This window comes from Podarcis cretensis (genome assembly GCF_951804945.1).
Source record: "Podarcis cretensis genome assembly, chromosome: 2".
Classification (NCBI taxonomy): domain Eukaryota; kingdom Metazoa; phylum Chordata; class Lepidosauria; order Squamata; family Lacertidae; genus Podarcis; species Podarcis cretensis.
This window is the reverse complement of record NC_137171.1, coordinates 107,434,319-107,458,385: the sequence shown is the minus strand read 5'-3', so window position 1 is coordinate 107,458,385 and position 24,067 is coordinate 107,434,319. Positions and strand designations below refer to the sequence as shown.

At 47.3% G+C, this 24,067-nt stretch overlaps 1 protein-coding gene and 1 long non-coding RNA gene across 6 annotated transcripts in view; one reads left to right on the top strand and one right to left on the bottom strand.

Annotated features, from left to right (window-relative positions):
* The window catches only part of LOC307209243, an 88,347-nt gene that overhangs the window by 45,335 nt on the left and 18,945 nt on the right, over positions 1-24,067 (bottom strand). The window lies entirely within an intron of this gene.
* Positions 1-24,067, top strand: part of IL17RE (interleukin 17 receptor E) — a 52,740-nt gene that overhangs the window by 20,972 nt on the left and 7,701 nt on the right. For all 5 annotated transcript variants that reach the window (XR_013834802.1, XM_079961810.1, XM_079961809.1 and 2 more), the window contains 13 exons: positions 723-877; positions 5,574-5,592; positions 7,517-7,669; positions 10,157-10,248; positions 11,674-11,797; positions 12,526-12,668; positions 13,706-13,774; positions 14,507-14,576; positions 15,708-15,895; positions 17,050-17,097; positions 19,188-19,233; positions 21,003-21,154; positions 23,316-23,384. Coding sequence is in view for 4 of the 5 variants with exons in the window: in XM_079961810.1 (XP_079817936.1) it covers positions 761-877; positions 5,574-5,592; positions 7,517-7,669; positions 10,157-10,248; positions 11,674-11,797; positions 12,526-12,668; positions 13,706-13,774; positions 14,507-14,576; positions 15,708-15,895; positions 17,050-17,097; positions 19,188-19,233; positions 21,003-21,154; positions 23,316-23,384 (1,290 nt within the window). In the remaining variant the exon portion in view is untranslated. The remainder of the gene's footprint in view (positions 1-722; positions 878-5,573; positions 5,593-7,516; positions 7,670-10,156; positions 10,249-11,673; positions 11,798-12,525; positions 12,669-13,705; positions 13,775-14,506; positions 14,577-15,707; positions 15,896-17,049; positions 17,098-19,187; positions 19,234-21,002; positions 21,155-23,315; positions 23,385-24,067) is intronic.

The following is a 24,067-nucleotide window of genomic DNA, read 5'->3' as shown; positions in this document are numbered from 1 at the left end:
TTCACTGGCATAGACAGGATTTTTGTTAGGGGGTGTGTGGCCTTTTGTTGTGGGGCTGGGGCAGAACCTCGGTTTGCTATGTACCGTATTTTTCGCTCTATAAGACACACCTAGTTTTTGGAGGAGGAAAACAAGAAAAAAAATATTCTGAATCTCAGAAGCCAGAACAGCAAGAGGGATCTCTGCACAATGAAAGCAGCAATCCCTCTTGCTGTTCTGGTTTCTGGGATAGCTGTGCAGCCTGCATTCGCTCCATAAGACACACACACATTTCCCCTTACTTTTTAGGAGGGGAAAAGTGAGTCTTATAGAGCAAAAAATACAGTATTTTTACTGCTTGGGGATCAGCTGCCCCTCCCTGCTCCCCCCTTGTTTACCCCCATGTCCTGGTTGCCCTTTAACCCCTTACCCAGGGCTAGAAATGATTAAGCCAAGCTAGGCTGTACGCCGCCTCTCAGAGAACCCTGCAATGACATGGGGGCGGAAGGGGAAACGGAACCCCTCTGAGTTGTGGGGTTTCACAGGCTGTCCCAACAACAACACCCAGGAGCTGCTGGAACAGCTGCAGCAGCAGCAGCAGCCGCCAAGGAATGCAGGCAGGCCAGACTGGCTAGGTTGGGGCAAGGCATAGCAGGGAACGGAGAGACTGAGGGGTGGAGACTTGCCTGCGGCTGCCTGGCCTAGGAGTGCTGAGATCTGACTCTTCGACTGTTTAACAACAGCCATGTTCCGGCCTAGCTGAGCTCCAGCCCGGCACTCCATGGGGAGGCCCACAACGAGTGCCCTGCTGCTGCCCATCGCCTTCTTCCTGAGCCTTTTGCATGCTGCACCCCGGAATTACCTGCCTCTTGCCCGCCGGCAACTCCTCACCAACTTCGTAAGCATGTTTTTACTTTTACGGGTGCAGTGATATTGTTTTTGGGGCAAGGGGCGGGCAGTGGATGTTGCAGACCTCATACAGTGCAGACACAGGGCAACCCCAAAAGTTGAGCGCCGATCCTTTATTGGTTGATGGGAAAGAGGGACATGAGTGCCTGGCTGTTCCTTGCGCTCCCTGAAGCCAAGAGTTGCCCAGGCTGCTTTCTTGTTTGTTGTTTTAATGTGGGTGACAGGAGAATGTCCTTCTAACTTCCTCTGTTTCTTTATATGGATGTCTTTGGGGCTTTGGGGGAAGCATGAGAAGAGATAATGCTGTGGTACGATGTATCTGCAAATGTGATCCGTCCGGGAACTGGAAAAGAGGCAGCATGCTTAGTATTGTCAGAAATGTGGTTCATAGTCCGTTAACGATTGTGACAGCAAGGCAGGGTTGTAGTGCCCCGCAGAGCAACTGAAGCGAGGGCTGTCCGTGGTGGAAGTGCAGGATAGGGACCCTACAGCGGAGGACTCTCAGAAGAATCTGACAGTCGCCCTGCTCTTTGGTTGGTTTTTTCTCTCCCCCGCCCCCGTTGTACACACAACAGGGAGTATTCAGCTAAGTTTACCTCACAGTTCAAATCCATGGACGTAATATAAGTCAAGCTGGTTTCTTTCTTTCCTTTACTTTTATTTTTCAAATTTATGTAATCATCCGACATTTGTTCAGGAAAATCAACAAATCTGCTCTAAGAAATAAAATGGCTCCGGATCATAATATTCTGCAAGAAAATACGCCTTAACATAAAATTCTCCTCTAAGAAACCCTCCAGACCTCCTTGAATTTTCTTTCATGGGATGTAGTTATTTTATTGGGGACAGGGAGGGGATTGTATAAGGAACAACCAGTTTCCTCATAATTTATTTCTACATTCACTTGTCATTCTTGCTCTTTGTTGCTTTTGCCATTATAGCCAAATCCCGAACTTGTAAAGCCGTTCCTTTCCACTTTTGAGCCATTAACATCCTTGCAGCTGTTAACAATTCTTTATGATAGGTGTTAACTAATGCCAGTGGGTCTACTTTTGGCCCGACGCTTTCCCCTGAGAAAACCCTCAGTTTATTGCTGAATCGGTCCAAACTCCAATGGGGCTTTCTATGGATTGCTGTTTGTTCCAGTTCAGCAGTAAAGAGCGTGTTTTCCTGGGGGAAACTGCATGGCAAACAAAAATCTGCCTAGAAAGCACAGAACAAGCAGAAAACCTCTCAGACCCGTGATTTCTGGATGTGGGACAAGCAAAGTGTGGATGAGCTATTAGTTGGCTACCACCACTTATATTTCACAGAATCACAGAATTGTACAGTTGGAAGGGACCGCGAGGGGCATCTGGTCCGACCCCCTGCAATGCAGGTTTTTTTGCCTAATGTGGGGCTCAAACTCACAACGCTGTGATTAAGAGCTTCATGCTCTACCGACTGAGCTATGAAGTGCATTGCTTCCCCTCCCCTCCATAAATAATCGCGGAAACTGTAGTTTACCCCTCAAAGAGCTACAGTTAGCAGCACCCTTCACAAACTACAGTTCCTAGGATTCTTTAGGGGAAGTCATGAGCTTTAAATGTGTGTAGTGCGGCCTTAGCGATTACCATCTTGCTAAGATAAATGTGTGCAGCTGGTGTGAAAAAAGCGAATGCTGTGCTAAGGGTTGTTTAGGAAAGGAACTGAAAATAAAACTGCCAGTATCGTAATGCTGCCAACTCGTGTACCGTTCTGGTTGCCTCACCTCAAAAAGGATATTGTAACAGTGAAGACGTTTCAGAAAAGGAAGATTCGGAAGAGACGAAAGGATGTGTTTCTTCACCCGGCACATGGTAAAGCTACGAAACTCCTTCCTAGGAGATGTGAAGAGCTGATAGCCACCAACATAGATGGCTTTAAGGGAAAATTAAACACATATCAATCAGAGTAGAGCCATTAAAATGGACGGACCTTACTTAGTTACACTCATTAATTTCAGTGGGTCCGAGTAAAACTTAGTCTAATACCACCCACAAACCCCATGCCTTAATAAAAAAAATGGGGGAAAAACCCACCTACTAAAACATTCCTTAAATGTCTTAACGCACTCACTCACTCACTCACTCGAATTATTAGCGTTTCACATTATGGTAGACTAGGGATTATTCAGATCATGAATACATGCCTCCCTCCTTCTCACAAACTTTTGCACGAAGGAACTGGCTCATTCCTTATGTTTCCCTTTCCAGTGATACAGAGCCCTTAACATACGACAGCCTTCAATTCTAATTGGGGATGTTTTTAAGTCATCATTTCATACCAGTTATACATCTCTTTGAGATGGTTTGCCTCCCCTTGTATGCCAGTATCCCTGTAGTTAACAGTGGCCTCTTGGTTTGGGCCTGCCTGCTACAGGACTAAATAGCAGTCTCACAGAGGTTTCAGGAAGAGGGGGGTATACAGTGCTATTTTTCTAGAAAAAGTGGTGCCGGAACTCGCCACGAACACTTCCATGTTTTCTTACAATGGCAACGGCACCCACCTGAGAGGTGCTGGAATGGAGTTCTGAGTACATTTCAATTTAAACTCACGGCACCCCACTCTCATCCGCAGGGGCATATATCTGATTGAGTAACATTTCAGTGGTAGCGCATGGCACTATTTGCCAGTGATTTATTATTGCTGAGGTGTGAGGTGTTACACAATCAGAGCTCCCTCTCTTCCTCTTCCTCCCCCCCCAACATTGTGTGTGTGTGTGTGTGGTGTGTGGATGGATAGATGATACAGATGGATAGATAGATAGATAGATAGATATAGATAGATAGATAGATAGATAGATAGATAGATAGATGATAGATAGATAGATAGATAGATAGATAGATAGATAGATAGATAGATAGATAGATGATAGATAGATGATAGATAAATAGAGATCTAGTGTGAGAGAGATCACCCTCATACACATGGAGAAAACCACATTGAGAATCGAATACGTGAGGATCGAAGCGGAAGCAGCTTGTAAATTGTCACTTTCCTGTGATAACGATCACTTGTGGGTGACTAGACAGAGAAGTGTTAAAATTTGTGGCTTACTCCACCCCGCCTTCCAAGCCACAAGTGACTTTGGATTGGATTGGGTGGGTGGGTGGGTGGGTGAACTAGTAGCTTCTGTGGACTCATTGTTTTTTTCAAGGCCGGCTCTGCCGTTAAGCAGAGTGAGGCAACTGCCTCAGGCAGCGGCTTTTGAAGATCACAAAAGGTAGCAAATTATGAGAGGCATCGGGTTGGTTTTTTTAATGCTCACTTTTCCCTCACGTGCCAAAATACCTTGGGTATCTTGACTTTCGTGGGAGGAGGGGGCCATTTGCTGTTCCAGTTCAGGCAGTAAAATGTTTTTGCTAGGCAGAGCTTTAGCCAGGCATTGAAACACATAGGCCTGGGCTGCGCGCACATTTAAAGCATCCCTTCCCACAAATGCTGGGAACTGTAGCTCCGTGAGAAGAAAACTACAGTTCCCAGATTTTTTTGGGGGGGGGGTGAAGTGTCTTGGCTTCGTTGCTGAACTAAGGCACCTGGGGAGCTTAGGAGCCAAGGTCCCTTTGCTCCCCCCCAATAAAGTATTTGAGAAGTCCACCCCCAAGTTGATAGGCATTGCCATTCAAATGGTGTGTGTGCCACATATTGTGATCAGTTATGCAGGGTAGGGTTTATCTGCCCCCCCCCCCCATTTTATTCAAGTTAGTAGCCCTACTGGGAAATAGCAGCAGCAAAGTGAGTTTTGTTTTGTTTATTGAATTTTATACTGCCGTGCATCCGAAGATCTCAGGGTGGTTCACAGCATAAAAATACAAAATAAAACCACAAAGTACATAATAACAAAAAAGAACGCAAACAAAACAATAGTGAAGCAGGCTTAATGCATTCATTATTTATCTAACTGCCTTTATATACCACCTTTCTGCCAAGTAACCCAGTTGTGAAATACAGTGGTACCTCAGGTTAAGTACTTAATTTGTTCCGGAGGTCCGTTCTTAACCTGAAACTGTTCTTAACCTGAAGCACCACTTTAGCTAATGGGGCCTCCTGCTGCTGCTGCACCGGCAGAGCCCGATTTCTGTTCTTATCCTGAAGCAAAGTTCTTAACCTGAAGCACTATTTCTGGGTTAGCGGAGTCTGTAACCTGAAGCGTATGTAACTTGAGGTACCACTGTATTCATTATATTGTGGCTTAGTGTGATGCGTGAACCAGACCGGTGAGATCTTTATAAATGAAATGCATGTTGTGTGAAGCACTGCAGTGGAACTTCGGCTGTCGAATGTAATCCGTTCCGGAAGTCCGTTCGACTTCCGAAACGTTCGACAACTGAGGCGCAAAGCGCTGTCATCAATTTCAATTGAGAAAACTGAGAAACGTGCCTCGGAAGCCGTTCCATTTCCGAGGCGCGTTCGAAAACAGAAGCAATTACTTCCAGGTTTTCGGCATTTGGGTTCCGAAACGTTCGGCTTCCGAGACACTCGAAAACTGAGGTTCCACTGTACTTTATCTACCTCTCAGCTTCCTTGGACAAGCAAACATTTGTGGACCCTGCCTGTCTGTTTTGCTTCCGGCAAATATGCTCCTGCCTTAGGACTGCAGGGAGAGATATTGATTCCACTTTATCCCACTGAACTTTTCTATCTCTCTTATTTCTTTTTTCCAGGAATGCTGGAATGCTACTGGTGAGTAAGAAAATAAGCGCCCCTGTACTCCTGCTTGTGCGGTGACTGTGATTGCAGCAAGGAACCATGGGCATTTGGGGCTGGAAACTGAAGAGAAAAGATTTTGGAACTCCTAAACTCTAGGATGTTGCTTGGCCTGGAGTGCAGGAAGGGTTATTGTGTTGCAGAATATAACCAAGGGTCCCTCCGGGCAATGTGTTATTGAGCATTTATTGTGATTTGTTTGCACAGGGGTTAGATTACATCCCGTCTTTGCTGAGCATTCATTCTGATATGTTTGCATGGTGGTTATATGACAATGAGGGACATGGGTGGCGCTGTGGCTTAAAGCACAGAGCCTAGGACTTGCCGATCAGAAGGTCAGTGGTTCGAATCCCCGCGACGGGGTGAGCTCCCATTGCTCGGTCCCTGCTCCTGCCAACCTAGCAGTTCAAAAGCACATCAAAGTGCAAGTAGGTAAATAGGTACCGCTCCGGCGGGAAGGTAAATGGTGTTTCTGTGCGCTGCTCTGGTTTGCCAGAAGCGGCTTAGTCATGCTGGCCACCATGACCCAGAAGCTGTACGCCGGCTCCCTTGGCCAATAAAACGAGATGAGCGCCGCAACCCCAAAGTCGGTCATGACTGGACCTAACTGTCAGCGGTCCCTTTACCTTTACCTTTATATGACAATGAGCATTTGATTGATTAATCAGTCTTGTAAAAGTGATATACCGCTTGATTTTTGGAACGAAAACAAACCTTAAAGTGGTTTACCAAAAAGGTAAAGCAATAAAATTATCTCTGAAAAGTTTGCAACCGCAATTTAAAACATACAGAAAGTTAAAGCCGTGGTAGTTGAAGCAAATTAAGACTTCTGCAAGCGTTCTAAACATCTGTGTAGGCTGCATTAGTCCTGTGTTCTTCCTGAATTGTTTGTGTGGTACTTAGATGTCTCCCCATCAGTCATTTTTTCATCCCACACTTTTCAATACTGACAGTCTGGAGGTTCCCAAAGGCTCAGTGCAGGCCAGTTTATTAAAAGTGTCACAGAGGTGTGAAGGTACATGCTTGAATGTTCCTCTGTTGAGTGGGGGGGGGGTGGAAAGCTGTGCACATAGGAAAATAGTGTGTCAAGGAGAAGGCTCAACTGAATCCTCCACCTTGACATGCTAGCTTTCTAGGTGTATGGAGTTCTTTGCAGGAACCCTACAGAGGGGTAAGGGAAGGAGAGACAGGCTAATGGCTTTTGAGTTGGAGAAGATGGAAAGTACTGGCAAGTGTGTTTATAGTTGGCTGGAGTACTGGGACTATAATTCAGATTTCCGGAGAAGACCCATGTTAAATCTATGGCAACAGAAATGACAGAAGTTCATAGCACTCCAGACGGGTGGTTTTTTTGCAGGTGTGTAACAGCTGTGCAGAGGGACATGGGTGGCGCTGTGGGTTAAACCACAGAGCCTAGGATTTGCCGATCAGAAGGTCGCGTTTCGAATCCGCATGATGGGGTGAGCTCCCGTTGCTCGGTCCCTGCTCCTGCCAACCTAGCAGTTCGAAAGCACGTGAAAGTGCAAGTAGATAAATAGGTACCACTCCGGCGGGAAGGTAAACGGCATTTCTGTGTGCTGCTCTGGTTCGCCAGAAGTGGCTTAGTCATGCTGGCCACATGACCCGGAAGCTGTACGCCGGCTCCCTCGGCCAATAAAGCGAGATGAGCGCCGCAACCCCAGAGTCGGTCACAACTGGACCTAATGGTCAGGGGTCCCTTTACCTTTACCTAACAGCTGTGCATTCTGCAATATGTCATGGATAGAATAATGGTGCATTAATGGTGGATTTATACTGCGCTGCCCACACATCATTCCTCTTGGCTGGTTGTTCCAAGATGCTTCTCCAGCATTATTTCTCCCGCATAATACAATAATTGCATTATTGTTCTTTTCTACAGCGTACGGTGCCCTGCCTCGGTCCAGATTCCGATGCCAGCGGAAGCTGCAGGAAGACCTATTCCTGCATGCGCCCAGCCTTAGCCTAAGCCCAGTTCAGCTGTTCCGCAAGCGCCAGACGTGTGTGCGTGTTCGCGTGGCTTTGAATGCTACAGGTAGGATGTGGGAGCAGGTGGGGTGGGCCAGGGCCTGATCCAGCCAGGGTTCTTACAACAGGTGTGGCGAGGAAGGAGATTACAGTTAATATTTTTATTGAAGTGTTCTCATGATGCAATGAGATACAGAAAATGAATGTAAATGGGATGTCATTTGGAAGGGTTAGGAGCGTGTCCAATTCTGGGCACCACAATTTAAGAAGGATGTTGACAAGCTGGAACTTGGGCAACCAAGACGATCAAGGGTCTGGAAACCAAGCCTTATGAGGAACGGTTGAAGGAGCCGGGTATGTTTAGCCTGGAAAAGAGGAGGCTGAGAGGAGATATGATTGTCAGGAGCTCGTCCTACTCTCGAGTAGGACCCTGGCAGAGACACATGGCATGTTCTTTCCCTCCTGGTCGTTCGTTCGGGAGCTTCAAAAGCTTTCTTCAGCCCGAACATCACAGCGACTGATGCCAACAGACATTGTCACACTTAAGGATCCGCAGAGTCTTCGCAGATTGCGTAGCAGACCTCAGCAGCTCAGCATTTTAGCTAATCTACTTTATTTACATATAAAAACACATGGAGCACTTCAACATGGCTCCCTCTCTCTCTAGTATCAGATAGCAAAGAGAAAGAACAAAGGACAATAGTCCCACTTCACAGAACACAGTAACACAAACATCCTGTCTCTGTCACTTCCCATTCTGTGGAGTCAAAACATACACCATCATGTGATAGACAACAATCCCATGACTGCAATCATGGAGCAGGAATTCTAACAATGACCGCTCCCCACTTAAAACGGGGGGCGCCCTTTGCGGGGACGCGTGCAGCCCTGGATCTGGAGTGGCCCCATCAGCATAGGCTTTGCCTTCCCTCAGGTGGGATACCTGGAGGTCCCCGCCTACCCCAGTGAGTTGTCCAATCCCACCTGGGGGAAGCGTTGCCAGGGAAACCAGGCCAGGTAGGGGGAGGGATTACCTGCCCACACAATAGAGGGTGGATCTTAATTGTTAATCCTCACTTGGCTCCAGAGCTTCTCCCACCCTACCCACCCTCAGTTAATGCCTTCTTTTGCAGGTTATCTTTTCTTCATAGGTTTTGCAGGTTAACCTTTCTCCACAGGTATGCGGGCGCTGCTACGATAAGGTCGCTGTTAAAGGGCCGGAAAGGAATTTCCCTGCATTGGCAGGTTTCGCCTTTCCCGTAGCAAAACGTCACAACTTTGGCGGTATCAGGCCTTGGGCGGAATCCTTTAGTCCATCTTCCTCTTTGCGGCGGCGATACCAGGGTTCCCCGTTAAAGGGGTTTTTGAAGGGAGGCTTTGGCCGTACGCCGAAAGGTCGTCATTGCTCTCCCCTGCGGCGGCGTAACGGGGGCGGCTATCTCTGCTTGAACATATGTTCTCCAGAGCCGGCCCATCCCCCCCACACACACTGGATAACCCTGATGCTCCCTAGGTCCCCGGCTGGGGACTAGGGAGGGAGAACGCCCAATGCCTGAGCCAAGGTCTACCCACATTTGAAATTTAATAAAGTTGTGGCCAATTTAATCCCATAGCACGTTGTCTAGAGTCGTTATTCCACATGACGGGGGGGACCACTCGGGATCTGGGGACTCCGCCTGTCCACGCAATAATAGCCACCTTCAAATATCTCAAGGGCTGTCACATGGAAGAGGGAACAAGTTTGCTTTCTCCTTCTCTGCAGTTTAGGATTCAAACCAATGTCTTCAAATTACAAGAAAGGAGATTCCAACTAAACTTCGGGGGGGGGGGGACTTTCTGACAGTAAGATCTGTACGAGGGTGGTACAGTCTCCCTCTGGAGGTTGTGTTCTCTCCTTCCTTGGAGGTTTGTAAGCAGAGGCTGGATGGCCATCAGTCATGGATGATCTAGTTAAGATTCCTGCATAGCTGGGGTTTGAACCAGATGACCGTTTTCAACTCTAGGGTTCTGTGATTCTAGCTCCCAAGCTTTGATTAAATTCTAGCACCTATTGGGCCCAGGAATTTAGGGGACCCTGGCACCCACAAACTCATAACAATATGATGCACTTGTTCAGGAAACCCGCAAATGCACAGCACGCACACTGCCTTGTAAGCACCAGGAGAGATAGACTGCTTCCACTGCTTAGAAACTGCCGTATTAAGTGGGATACAAATTACTCAGTTAAAGTGATAAATAATACCAGGATTCAGTGAAGATTTGTGTTGCCTTGGACTGCCTGTCTCTCTCCTTGGCACTACAGTGGTACCTCTGGTTAAGTACTTAATTCGTTCCGGAGGTCCGTACTTAACCTGAAACTGTTCTTAACCTGAAGCACCACTTTAGCTAATGGGGCCTCCTGCTGCTGCCACGCCGCTGGAGCACGATTTCTGTTCTCCTCATGAAGCAAAGTTCTTAACCTGAAGCACTATTTCTGGGTTAGCGGAGTCTGTAACCTGAAGCGTATGTAACCTGAGGTACCACTGTATTCTCTCTCTCTTTTTTCTGACCTCAGGCATTGAAGGACTGGAGCTGCATTTCCTGGTTATAAGTTCCAAACGCTCTGGCTGGCTTCAGATCTTCAGAAGAGCAGGCGCTGGAACCTTGGTTAGTTATCACCATTCCTATGGACGTGTTGGACTGTGATGGGGAGGCTTCTCTCCCGCCACTCAACAGGATGTCGCTGCCTTCTCTTTATTAGCTGTACGAAAGGCCGAAATTCAGCTGATTAAGTTCTCCTTTATCTCCATGTTGGGAAAAGCTTCAGAACGTCTGCCTGCCAGCACAGGAGTTCTGTGCCAGGAAAGAAAGGTGGAAACATATACGCCACAACCTCCTTTTTGACCATTGCATTGGGAAACGACCAATCTTTGTACATTCCTCATTCATAGTGGCGTCTTTCAACATCTTTGCAAAATGTAGGAGCAACGTGTAATTTTATGGGAACCTAAATTCTTGGGGTGGTTGGGAGTTGTAGTATGGTAACCTCTGGAAGGTCACAGATTCCTCAGCCTTGGCCTTGGTTTTAGAAACTTTGCTGTGCTTCCCAGTCCCCCATTTTTGATGCTCCTAGCAATGTACCAGACACCGAGTTTATTTTGTGTTCTAAGGGATGTCTGTGTCCTGAAGTAGAAAAGGTACAGAGGACAGGACTGAACCCTAAAAAAACTTGCTTTCAGTGGTCAACTCAACTCCTTGTAAATTCATAATGAATGGGGATGCCCTTGAGCTTGTACAGAGTGAGGACGTGTTGGGTGACTGCAACAAGCATGCATGCTCTTCTAGGCCTAGGGATCATTGTGACGTTGAGTTTCAGGCAGACTTGAGGAATGGCACCCCATCTCTTACGAGCGAGAACATGTTCCGCTTCCTGTTGAGTGTGTTCCTTTTGTAACTTGAGTCCCCCGCTGCTATGGGAAAGCACGCTTTGGTTTAAGAACAAACTTCCAGAACGGATTAAGTTCGTAAACCAAGGTTCCACTGTACTCCCTTTCTAGAATTAACAGATGGGGAAGATTTGGGAATTAACATAATTTGCTTCAGCCTTTTAAGGTTAAATTCATGAGGACTAGAAATGTGTGGGGTTTTTTACAAATTGAACGCTGGTATGTTCAAGACCCTCCACAAGTCATTGGATTCCATGTTCAGGGCTTTGAATGGATATGAGCAGTGCTTTCTTTGTGGCGGTAGTGACTGATATGGAATACCATCACCTCTCCTTTTTTTTTTTGCTGTGCACGGCAGCCATTTTGTACTCACAACTGCCGCTCCATTGCCAAGATATGTGCGGTGACACCTCATACCCTCCAAAAGCACTGAATGTGATGATGCCGTGGTGTGTGAAGTCTGGCTTGTACGTTTTGTGGACTCCTGCTGTTTAAGAGATTCACCAGATAATCGCTTACAGGGCAATAGCGTTGCAGCCACTAGTTAGGGGGTTACTCCAGCTTGGGACAGGCCAAGATTCCAGCATGATTTACAAGCAGGAGATCTGGGTGAGCACCATTCTCACTGTGGCATTTCCTTCTCCAGTGGCAGGTGCTGTTTGACTGTTTCCCAGCAGAGAGCGGCCGCCGGGTGCTTGTTTCGCTGGAAACCATTCCTGGTGGGGTGCTGAGCATCAACGAAACCCTTTTAATCCCTAACAACCAATTAGGTAAGACAAGGCTAGAATACATATAGGCCTGGCCTACTGTCATTGCTGAGGGGTCTGGAATTCTGTGCCTGGAAAATCTTCAAATTCTATGCTGGGGGAAAATGGTGTTCAGGAAACACTGGTCATAGATGGTATTCAAAGTGCCTTCCTTGGCATTCCAGAATTATTCTGTGATCAATACAGAGGGGAGAGAGGCCAAGGCCTTAGATGAGCGTAATATATTTCTGTAACTTACACATGCAAGAATTTAATCCTATATCAAAGTACACACAATGGTTGATAGGCAATAGAATATGCAGTAATAGCAGGATAATCCTGTGTGGCTTTGCAACATTTCCATACCAACGCCATGTGTTACCTCAGATACACAAAGCCTTGAAACACATCAGTGTGGTGAGTGTGGAGAGCCAGTGTGGTGTAGTGGTTAAGAGCAGTAGGCTCGTAATCTGGTGAACTGGGTTCGCTTCCCTGCTCTTCCACCTGCAGCTGCTGGGTGACCTTGGGCCAGTCACACTTCTCTGAAGTCTCTCAGCCTCACTCACCTCACAGAGTGTTTGTTGTGGGGGAGGAAGGGAAAGGAGAACGTTAGCCGCTTTGAGACTCTTTCGGGTAGTGATAAAGCGGGAAATCAAATCCAAAACGCCTCATCAGTTGCCGCAGCAACGTTCCAAATATCCTGCTCCAGATTGGGTTTTCTCCTCTGCCACAGCCTGCTTTTCCTTCCCCAGAAGTTCCAGAGTTCCACCACAGATGGGTGCCAGCAGAACAGGCTATTGAGGTGTCTGTCACCGAGGGCCCTGACATCACAGTACGTCTCTGCCACCAGCTGGCTCTGGAGTGCGCGGAACTGGGCCAGCCTTTCCACCAGCAGGTGAGACCTTGGAGGGGAAGGATGCAGAGGAGGAACAGAAATGGACCCATCTAAAAGAAGATAAAAGTCCCTACCAGAGAAGAATGGCAGATCATGTTGATGGATTATGCCGAAATGGCAAAATGACCAGAAGAAGCCAAAATCAGGAAGACCTAAATTTTAATAAGGAATGGGGGGAAATTATAACTTAAAGACCATTGTAGACAGTTAAAATCTTTAGAAGGATTGGAATATCACTTGTAGTTTAAGGGTGAATTTTGGACACAATGGAGATGTAAAAGATTTGGCTCCTCATAAAAGATGCAGGAGGAAATGATTAACAATAGGACCCAGAAGGGGAAGGAGGGAAGTCCAAGAGATTCCTTGGAATCTAGTGTTTATGTTTGGTCCATGATTGATATATGACTAAAATTTTAATCCGAAAAACCAAATAAATTTAGAAAGAAGGGAGGAAAGAAAAGAAATGGACCCATCTAGTAGGAAGGATGGGATGCAGGTGGCGCTGTGGGTTAAACCACAGAACCTAGGACTTGCCGATCAGAAGGTCGGCGGTTTGAATCCCCGCGACGGGGTGAGCTCCCATTGCTCGGTCCCTGCTCCTGCCAACCTAGCAGTTCGAAAGCACGTCAAAGTAGATAAATAGGTACTGCTCCGGTGGGAAGGTAAACGGTGTTTCCATGCGCTGCTCTGGTTCGCCAGAAGCGGCTTAGTCATGCTGGCCACATGACCCGGAAGCTGTATGCCGGCTCCCTCGGCCAATAAAGCGAGATGAGCGCCGCAATCCCAGAGTCAGCCACGACTGGACCTAACGGTCAGGGGTCCCTTTACCTTTACCTTTAGTAGGAAGGAAGAGCAAGGAGGCTGCTGCTTCCTGTACAAACAATAAAACGATAAAATAATGGGGGGTGGGGGAGGAAAAGGCAGGGCAAACAGGCTGGAGGGATATGAAGGGGAATGTGCGGGTTGAGTAAGAAGAATTACAAACTTATATTCTGTGCCAGAGCCTCAATGTTATAGCCCTGTTCTCCTCTTCCTAGATTCTGGTCTCCAAGCATCACCCTGCTCTGCTGTCATATGAGCGCCTGCTCCCATGCTTATGCATCGAGGTGCGTGCACATCATGTTGAGGGGCCCACCATTCCAACACTTTTCAGCGGGAGGAGAAAAGAGAGATACGTCTCCCTTGTGGGTGGGTGGGGAGATGCACAAACAGAACTGGGAGAGGGAAGAAGGATTGAAATAGCCTTCTGCAACCTGGTTCCTTCTGACTGCTTTGGACTCCCACCAGCTGTTGAAGGCACCAAGTTGGGTGGCACCAAGTTGGGGAAGGCTGGAGGAGAGGAACCTGAGCTGAGCTGAGGCTTACTTCTGAGGCTCAGTCTTGTAGCAGATTATGCTTAGGTTTGTGGGTGGCTGTATCTTTAAGAGCCCCTCCTACCCACTCCAGGCCCTCTATACAGAAAGTGACCATGTGGCCAGGGCTGGACAGGGGACAGAACATCCAAGAATGTTTCCAGATGGGTGTTGATTGCGGGGTGGTTGCTCCTTATGCATGCAAATTTTGCAGCTTTGTTGGCATCAAATTCCAGGCCATCGTTCCCCGCCACCACCAATCCAATTTCATCCAGATTTGACTTGTTTGTGAACGACCCATTTACAGTGTTAAGCCTCCCGCACCCCCCCACCCCAAGTCCACAATCTGGAAGCACCCCAGGACAGAATGGACTTGCCTGTCATTTTTTCTTGGGTGCCTCTTAGCACATGGGTGGGAGCCCTGTGGGGACCGTAGAGGCTGGGAAGCAGCCAACTTGGACCTAACTTTTCTCCCTTCTGTTCTAGGCATCGTATCATGAGCACCACGACAGCTTGCGCAAAAAAGTGTGCCCTTTCTGGGATCAGCCAGAGGCCTGTGAGTCTTGCTTTATTCTGACAGCAGGGCTCTACCAATGCTGTCTAGCTCTGTTGCTGTTAGGGCTGCATTGCTATTATGACAATAGTGTTTATTTTAGGTAGGTAAGGTCTGCTGTGGAGGACAGGCATGCCAAATTTATTTGCTAGCCTCTGCTCCTGTGCCTTTGACGGGACCTTGGTATGCAGGTGTTAGCAAGTATGCATAGCTTCTTGCCGTGAAATGTTCATCTGCTGCAGGGCCATCTGAAGCATATCTGGCGCCATGGTGCAAAGATCCCTCCAGCGCCCCCCCCCCCAGCAACTCCCAAACAAGGAAGGGAGTGCAGCTCCCCTACGCGCCAGGGCGCCCCTGAGAGGCCGGCGCCCTGGCGCAACGAACCACTAACGCCAATGGGAAAGATGGTTCTGATCTGTTTTCTGCACATTGAGCTGTTGTTAAAGGTGCAGAAGCAGAGCAGACTGCTTTGTCTCTTGTTAGTTAGCCCTAATGAAAGAATGCAGCCCCCTTTTCAATTAGAACTAAATTGATCTCTGGCTCTGCCCATTAGACTATTAATGCATTTACTTGGGTATAAAAATGAGGTGCTATTGGTGTCCCCCCCCCTTCCTGTTCTTTGTTTTGCTGGAGGTGCCGACTTGATTCAATAAAGAGTCCAGCAGACAAAGAGAGAGCCAATGTGATGTAGTGGTTAAAGGGCACAACTTGGACTAGGTATAATAATAATGATGATGATAATAATAATAATAATAATAATAATAATAATAATAATAATAATTATTATTATTATTATTATTATTAATGCCCCGCCCATCTGGCTGGGTTTCCCCAGCCACTCTGGGCCACTTCCACCAAATATTAAAAATACAATAAAACATCCAACATTAAAAACTTCCCTAAACAGGGCTGCCTTCAGATGTCTTCTAAAAGTCAGGTAGTTGTTTATTTCCTTGAGATCTGATGGGAGGGTAATCCACAGGGCGGGCGCCACCACCGAGAAGGCCCTCTGCCTGGTTCCAACAGCATACACTGGGCCACAGGTTCCTCATCCCTGTTATAAGGTATCAGTGTCTATTGGGGACTCAACAGTCTAATCATATTTCCACCCCCTGCTGCTGCCTCTCTTCTTAGATGGTCCAGATCTGTGGTCCTCGATGTGGTTTCGCGACTACAGCAACAGCGGCAAGGCTGAAATGGCTATGTCCCTGAGCGGCCGCTGCCTGCTTCATCCCACTGCTTCTCTGTGCTGGAAAGAAAGCGCCACTCCGGGTGCGGCCTGTCAAGACATCCCCAATTCCACAGTCACAGGATTACGCCAGGTGAAAGGCTGGGGCGGTCATACTAGGGGCTCGGTGGGGTGGTAACGGGTAACGATCCAAGGATGCTCTTATGGTGACGTTCGTTCGGAACTGACCCTGCCTTCCCTGCCTGCTTGTGGTAGAGCTCGGTTTTGCCGCAGCAGGTAGAGAAAGGGAGCAGTAGAGGCACGTGGAGAGATATTTAGCTGCCGAATCATTGCTTGATGCCTTTGAGCCACCAGAGACTGGCAAGCCTGTTTGCACAAACAAGTGGTTCAGGCTTAGCAGTATGTCCTCATTAAGGATAAGTACATATTGGTGCTCCTTGCCCACTGTAAAGAGTAAAAGAGGGGAGATTGGGGTGTTTAAAGGATGGCTGAACTGGAGGAAGCGTTAGAGCTTGTCACCACGTCCACTTGTTTTGTGCCTTGAAAGCACAGGTCCAAGCAGTTTCCCACTTGTCCTGTGCTTTTTTTGTGCTGGGAGCCAGCGTGGCGTAGTGGTTAAGAGCGGTGGACTCGTAATCTGGTGAACTTGGTTTGATTCCCCGCTCCTCCACGCGCAGCTGCTGGGTGTCCTTGGGCCAGTCACACTTCTCTGAAGTCTCTCAGCCTCACTCACCTCACAGAGTGTTTGTTGTGGGGGAGGAAGGAAAAAGGAGATTGTTAGCCGCTTGGAGACTCCTTAGGGTAGTGATAAAGCGGGATATCAAGTCCAAACTCCTCCTCCTCTTCTTCTTCTTCTTCTTTTCCCAAGGAATAATAATAATAATAATAATAATAATAATAATAATAATAATTTTTATTATTTGCACCCTGCCCATCTGACTGGGTTGCCCCAGCCACTCTGGGCGGCTTCCAACATATATAAAAACATAATAAAACATTACTCATTAGAAAGCTTCTCTTGAATGCTGAATTGCAGCAAACATCAATCTGTTGGCCCTATTCGCTGGAGTGGATGGGAGTTGGATGCCAACAACATCTGAAAAGTCACAGATTCCCTCACCCTTGCCATGTTGAGTTGTGGAAATTGATATAGGAGAGAAGATAACGGAGTGCTTTTGAAATGATCTTATTGTGCCTTATTGCTTAGAGGTCTTGCATGCTAAGCGACAGATGGATGTTGCAAATAAACAATCAAGATTATCCTCGTGTGTTTTTTTCTTTCTCTAGGAGTACATCCTTGAGGAGGTGGATGTTCACCCTCGGCTCTGCTTCAAGGTGAGGCCTGCTTCCCAGTCGCTACTCGCACCGGACACTGGCAAGTCCTAGTGCCAGACCTTCTCTGCCCAAAACTGTTGCCGCTTGCAGCTGTCTGGACTCTGCACAGTCTCAGGAGAGTGACGGAAAGCTTGGGAGTTGCATTATCATCATAGGATTGAGCAGATAGCATTGGGGTGTAGATGTTTGTGTGCTTTTAAAAAAAGTGAACTTCACTTCTGTTCTTGTGGAGGGATATAACTTGGCCTGCCCTCAACCAAGGGATGTCCTCTCAAGGCTCATCTAGGCTTGTTCCATGTCTAGAAAGCCCAAGCCCAGGGTACAGATGAGCTCTCAGTCCCTGCTGTGGTTTTTCCAGCAGTGAGAGCCAGTGTGGTGTAGTGGTTAAGAGCGGTAGATTCGTAATCTGGAGAACCGGGTTCGCATCTCCGCTCCTCCACATGCAGCTGCTGGGTGACCTTGGGCCAGTCACCCTTCTCTGAAGTCTCTCAGCCCCACTCACCCCACAGAGTGTGTGTTGTGGGGGAGGAAGGGAAAGGAGAATGTTAGCCGCTTTGAGACTCCTTACGGTAGTGATAAAGCGGGATATCAAATCCAAACTCCTCTTCTTCTTTCCATATGTCACAGAGTATGAAAAGGGTTGCACTTGATAAGCCTTCAAAAGCATAAAGCTTTTGTCCAAGGGAAGACAGACCCTGTGATGAGTCATATGAAGGTTGACTCAGGAGGAAGTTACACAGAGTCCTATGGGGCTGCCTCTCTTAAAATCTTTTTTTAAAATTGAGTTTTACATTGCAAATTTAAATTCAAACAATAAACAACATCATTGAGGATTCCCTGAATCCTTTGACTCTTCTCCACCCTTCCATGGTTACCATTTTCAATCTATTCCCACTGCTTCACTTATTCCCCCTATTTTTCTTATATAATCCAATTTTACCTTAGTTTTTAGTACATTACAAACGTTATTCAAATCCTGCTGAAGTTTTTAGTTGTTTACAGTGTACACTCTAAAGTCTGCAGCCTAAGGGGCTCCAGATAAGCCATAGTCGTGGGCTTAAAACTGCAAGCACAAAAATTCAGTTAGGACATTGGGAAGAACTTAGGCACATAGGAAGTTGCCTTACACTGAGTCATCACGCCATAGGTCCTTCTACCTCCGCATTGTCTGTACTGACTGGTAGAGGCTCTCCAGGGTTTCAGACAGAGGATATTCTCACCCTGGTCTGGAGATGCCAAGGACTGAACCTGGGACCTTCTGCGTGCAAGGCGGACGATCTGCCGCTGAGCTACAGCCATGCTGTCCTAGCGACTGGCTAACTGTCTGGGTGTTTCTGCACTGGGACAGGTTGCTTTCAGGAGTGGCGCGGAATCTTCACTGCTGGAGGTCAGGGATGTGGCTCAGTGGTACAGCACCTGCTGCTTTGTAGGTTTAACCCCCAGTATCTCCAGGTAGGGCTGGAAGGGGTCTGAAATCCCGGAAGGCCATTTCCCAGCCATTGTAGACAGTAATGAGCAAGATGGATCAATGGTTAGGCTCATTAAAAAGCAGCTCCCCATGTCTTTTATAAGAGCAGGTTTGGGCAAATACTTGATGGTTTTAGTTTTAAGTTGGCTTGATTGATGGGATATAGTGGTACCTCGGAAGTTGAATGGAATCCGTTCTGGAAGTCCGTTCAACTTCCAGAATGTTTGGAAACCAAGGCGCGGCTTCTGATTGGCTGCAGGAAGCTCCTACAGCCAATTGGAAGCCGCGTCGGATGTTTGGGTTCCAAAGAAGGTTTGCAAACCAGAACAATCACTTCCAGGTTTGCAGCATTCGGGAGCCAAAACATTCGACCCGCAAGGCATTCGGGATCTAAGGTATGACTGCATTCAAGGTTGTCCGTCACTGGAGGAATGGGGGTGTGGGATTTCTTTACCACTAAAGATATTTGTTGTATCCCCTCCTGAAAGAAGGCAGGGGGCTAGAATTGAGGGCTCCTGCTGATTTTGTTGTTCTTTCATTCTGTGAATGTGAGTTGCTGGTTTGGTTTAACCAGCCCCAGCTCTTCCAATGATCCAGTGTCTCTGCTGTCTGTCTTTTCTAGTTTTCCTACAAAAACAGCAGCCACATTCAGTGCCCACTCCGGACAGGTGAGTCTGCAGCTCAAACCTGCTGGTTTGGTATCGTAGGATAATGGGGAGGTGGTGATTGGGGCAAGGGAGGCAATTCCTTCTCACTGAACCAGAGATCATGCTCATTAGGGTTACAAGCATGGACCCAAAGTTGTTTTCTCTACCCGTGTCTGTACATTCCTTTCCCATCACAACAGCACTCAGAAGCAGGTAGTCTCAATGCTGTTCAGCTGTCAGTGGAGGCTGGTGCTCGTTGGGACTGGTAGGGCGGCCGACAGTAGATGGAGCCAGAGAAGTTGACAGGCAGAGCCAATTGATTCTGCTTTTGTTTCCATTCTCTGCCATGCTAAGTCCTATAAAGGGAACACTAAGGAAGAGGATGGGACACGGGTGACGCTGTCGGTTAAACTACAGAGCCTAGGGCTTGCCGATCAGAAGGTCGGCGGTTCAAATCCCCGCGATGGGGTGAGCTCCCGTTGCTCGGTCCCTGCTCCTGCCAACCTAGCAGTTCGAAAGCAGGTCATAGTGCAAGTAGATAAATAGGTACCGCTCCGGCGGAAAGGTAAATGGCATTTCCATGCGCTGCTCTGGTTCACCAGAAGCGGCTTAGTCATGCTGGCCACATGACCCGGAAGCTGTACGCCGGCTCCCTCAGCCAATAAAGCGAGATGAGCGCTGCAACCCCAGAGTCGTTCGCGACTGGACCTAATGGTCAGGGGTTCCTTTACCTTTTTAAGGAAGAGGATAGAGCAGGGGTCTGCAACCTTTTTCAGCACCCGGCCGGTTTACTGTCCCTCAGACCTTGTGGGGGGCCAGACTATACATTGAAAAGAAAAAGAATGAACGAATACCTATGCCCCACAAATAACCCAGAAATGCATTTTAAATAAAAGCACACATTCTACTCATGTAAAATCACGCTGATTCCCGGACCGTCCATGGGCTGGATTTAGAAGGCAATTGGGCCGGATCTGGCCCCTGGGCCTTAGTTTGCTACGCATGGCGTAAATGCACGGTCCTCTTAACTGGCAGAAAACATGTTGACCATAAACAATGAACGGTTGAAGCAAAAGACTTCCTTGGTGTTTTTAGTCAGTCTAAAGCAACATGAAGATTCTCGCCCCAATGTTGTTTTGTGAAAACAGAATGGCTTGTTATGTGGATTTTAAAGTTAAATCTTCCTGCTTAGCTTTGAGCAGTCTTGTCACTTGTTTCCTTTAATCTGGAAGAGCTGTGTTTGCACTGTTAACAGTGAAACGCAATTGCGCCCTCATGTGGCGAAGTAGTGGAAATACAGAATACTCACAGCCTACAGTTATGCTGTAGGCAGCACTGAACTAACCGCAAGATGCCAGGATACCGATCTAGGGTTTTTTCACTTGCCTGTGCTTTAGTTTTCTGAAGACCCGTGTTGATTTGGATGTGTTGCCTAAACTCCACCTTCTGGGATATATTTTATGTGTGTATGATGTTGCTATACAGGCAACTCCCGACTTACGCGGGGGTTATGTTCCAAGGCACTGTGCGTTTAAGTGAAATCGCGTATATTCGAAACACCATTGGAAAAGCCTTGAAACACCCCATTTCACCTCCACCCTGTTCTGCCCTATTCTGTGCAGTTATTGTGACGTTTCCAGGTCACTTCCGGGTTCAGCACGATGCGCGGTCACACACATATCAGATGCGCTTAAAATTTTGTAAGAATTAATTTTTTGTTTTAAGTGCAAACCTATGCCTAAAAGGGTCTGAGACATTAGAACAACTTGGTGCCGGTCTTTCTTCCTTAGACACTGCCTGGAATGTATCTATGAGTGTCAAACCTTGGCAGCTCCACTTGCATTTCCATTCTCGCGCACCAGCATCCTTCAGCTCGGCCTTTTGTCAGAAGCAATCTCCACGCCAATGTGAGCCTGAGCCACCTGTCTATACCATCACCCATGTAAGTGACTTTTGGAGCCGGAGAGGAGGAGGGTTAACTTGGGTTGGGATTCAGCCGGACTGGCCCAAACCAACAAAATTAATTTCAGAGTGGACAAATGTAAGGTTCTGCACTTAGGCAGGAAGAACCAGATGCACAAATATAAGATGGGGGACACCTGGCTTGCCAGTAGTGCATGTGAAAAGGATCTAGGGGGTCTTAGTGGACCACAAGCTAAACATGAGTCAACACTGTGATGCAGCAGCAAACAAAGCTAATCCTATTCTAGGCTACATCAATAATAATAATAATAATAATAATAATAATAATAATTTATTTATTTATACCCCGCCCATTTTTTCTTTAAAGTGCAAACCTATGCCTAAAAAGGTCTGAGACATTAGAACAACTTGGTGCCGGTCTTTCTTCCTAGACACTGCCTGGAATGTATCTATGATACACGGCTTCCAACTGAATATTAAAAACACAATAAAACATCAAACATTAAAAACTTCCCTAAACAGGGCTGCCCCCAGATGTCTTCTAAAAGTCAGATTTCTAAAAGTCAGATTTCTAAAAGTCAGATCAAGGGAAGTAATAGTACTGCTCTATTCTGCCTTGGTCAGACTGCACCTGGAGTTGATTTCCTTGACATCTGATGGGAGGGCGTTCCACAGGGTGGGTGCCACTACCGAGAAGGCCCTCTGCCTGGTTCCCTGTAACCTCACTCCTCGCAGCGAGGGAACCACCAGAAGGCCCTCGGCGCTAGACCTCAGTGTCTGGGCTGGATGATGGGGGTGGAGACGCTCCTTCAGGTATACTGGACTGAGGCCATTTAGGGCTTTAAAGGTCAGCACCAACACTTTGAATTGTGCTCGGAAACATACTGGGAGCCAATGAAGATCTTTCAGGACTGGTGTTATATGGTCTCGGTGGCCACTCCCAGTAACCAGTCTAGCTGCCGCATTCTGGATTAATTGCAGTTTCCGAGTCACCTTCAAAGGTAGCCCCACGTAGAGCGCATTGCAGTAGTCAAAGCGGGAGATAACCAGAGCATGCACCACTCTGGCAACAGAAGCATAGAGTCCAGATCAAGGAAAGTAATAGTACTGCTCTATTCTGCCTTGGTCAGACTGCACCTGGAGTACTGTGTCCAGTTCTGGGTACCACAATTTAAGAAGGATATTGGCAAGCTGGAACATGTGCAGAGGAAGGCAACCAAGATGATCAATGGTCTGTTAACCAAGACTTGTGAGGAACAGCTGAAGGAGCTGGGTATGTTCAGCCAGGAAAAGAGAACACCAAGAGGAGATCATAGAATCATAGAATCATAGAGTTGGAAGAGACCACAAGGGCCATCGAGTCCAACCCCCTGCCAAGCAGGAAACACCATCAGAGCACTCCTGACATATGGTTGTCAAGCCTCTGCTTAAAGACCTCCAAAGAAGGAGACTCCACCACACTCCTTGGCAGCAAATTCCACTGTCGAACAGCTCTTACTGTCAGGAAGTTCTTCCTAATGTTTAGGTGGAATCTTCTTTCTTGTAGTTTGGAACCATTGCTCCGTGTCCGCTTCTCTGGAGCAGCAGGAAACAACCTTACTCCCTCCTCTATGTGACATCCTTTTATATATTTGAACATGGCTATCATATCACCCCTTAACCTCCTCTTCTCCAGGCTAAACATGCCCAGTTCCCTTAGCCGTTCCTCATAAGGCATCGTTTCCAGGCCTTTGACCATTTATGATATGATATGATATGATATGGTATGATATGATATGATAGCCATCTTCAGATATCTGAAGGGCTGTCCCATGGAAAATGGAGCAAGCTTGTTTTCTCCTGCTCTGGAGGGTAGGACTCGAACCAATGGCTTCAAGTTACAAGAAAGGAGATTCCAGCTAAACACCAGGAAGATCTTTCTGACAGTACAAGCTGCTTGACAGTGGAACGAAGTCCCTTGGGAGGTGATAGGCTCTCCTCCTTTGGAGGTTTTTAAGCAGAGGTTGGATGGCCATCTGCCGTGGATGCTTGAGCTGAGATTCCTGCATTGCAGGGAAGTTGGACTAGATGATCCTTGGGGTGCCTTCCAACTCTACAATTCTTTGGTGGTTGAGGGAAGGTGCGGTAAATGTGAGGCAGAGGACTGGGCCTCATGTCCAACTCACGCTTATGTTTTGCAGCTGGAAGGATCAAGCCTGGGAGACCTGGATCTCATCCTTCCATGGCGGGCCTTGACAAGCTGTGTACTGGTAAGGACCAACCTAAGCCCCACCCCACCCTGTATTGTAATATACAGTGGTACCTCGGGTAACAGACGCTTCAGGTTACAGACTCCGCTAACCCAAAAATAGTACCTTGGTTTAAGAACTTTGCTTCAGGATGAGAACAGAAATTGCGCAGCGGCGGCGGGAGGCCCCGTTAGCTAACGTGGTGCTTCAGGTTAAGAACAGTTTCAGGTTAAGTACGGGCCTCCGGAACGAATTAAGTATGTAACCAGAGGTACCACTGTACATTGGATTGTATCCACCACTAGTCCTGCCCAGAGGAGACACCTTGGAGTTAACAGACATACCGTATCTTTTGCTCTATAAGACTCACTTTTTCTCTCCTAAAAAGTAAGGGGAAATGTGTGTGCGTCTTATGGAGCAAATGCAGGCTGCACAGCTATCCCAGAAGCCAGAACAGGAAGAGGGATTGCTGCTTTCACTCCGCAGCAATCCCTCTTGCTGTTCTGGCTTCTGAGATTCAAAATTTTTTTTTCTTGTTTTCCTCCTAGGAAAACTAGAAAACAAACTAGGTGCGTCTTATGGTCTGGTGCGTCTTATAGAGCGAAAAATATGGTGGTTAGCTTAAGTTAATTAACTCCAGTGGGTCTACTTTGAGTCTTCTTCTTCTTTGGTGATCACTTGTAGCCGAGTAAGATTGTCTTTCA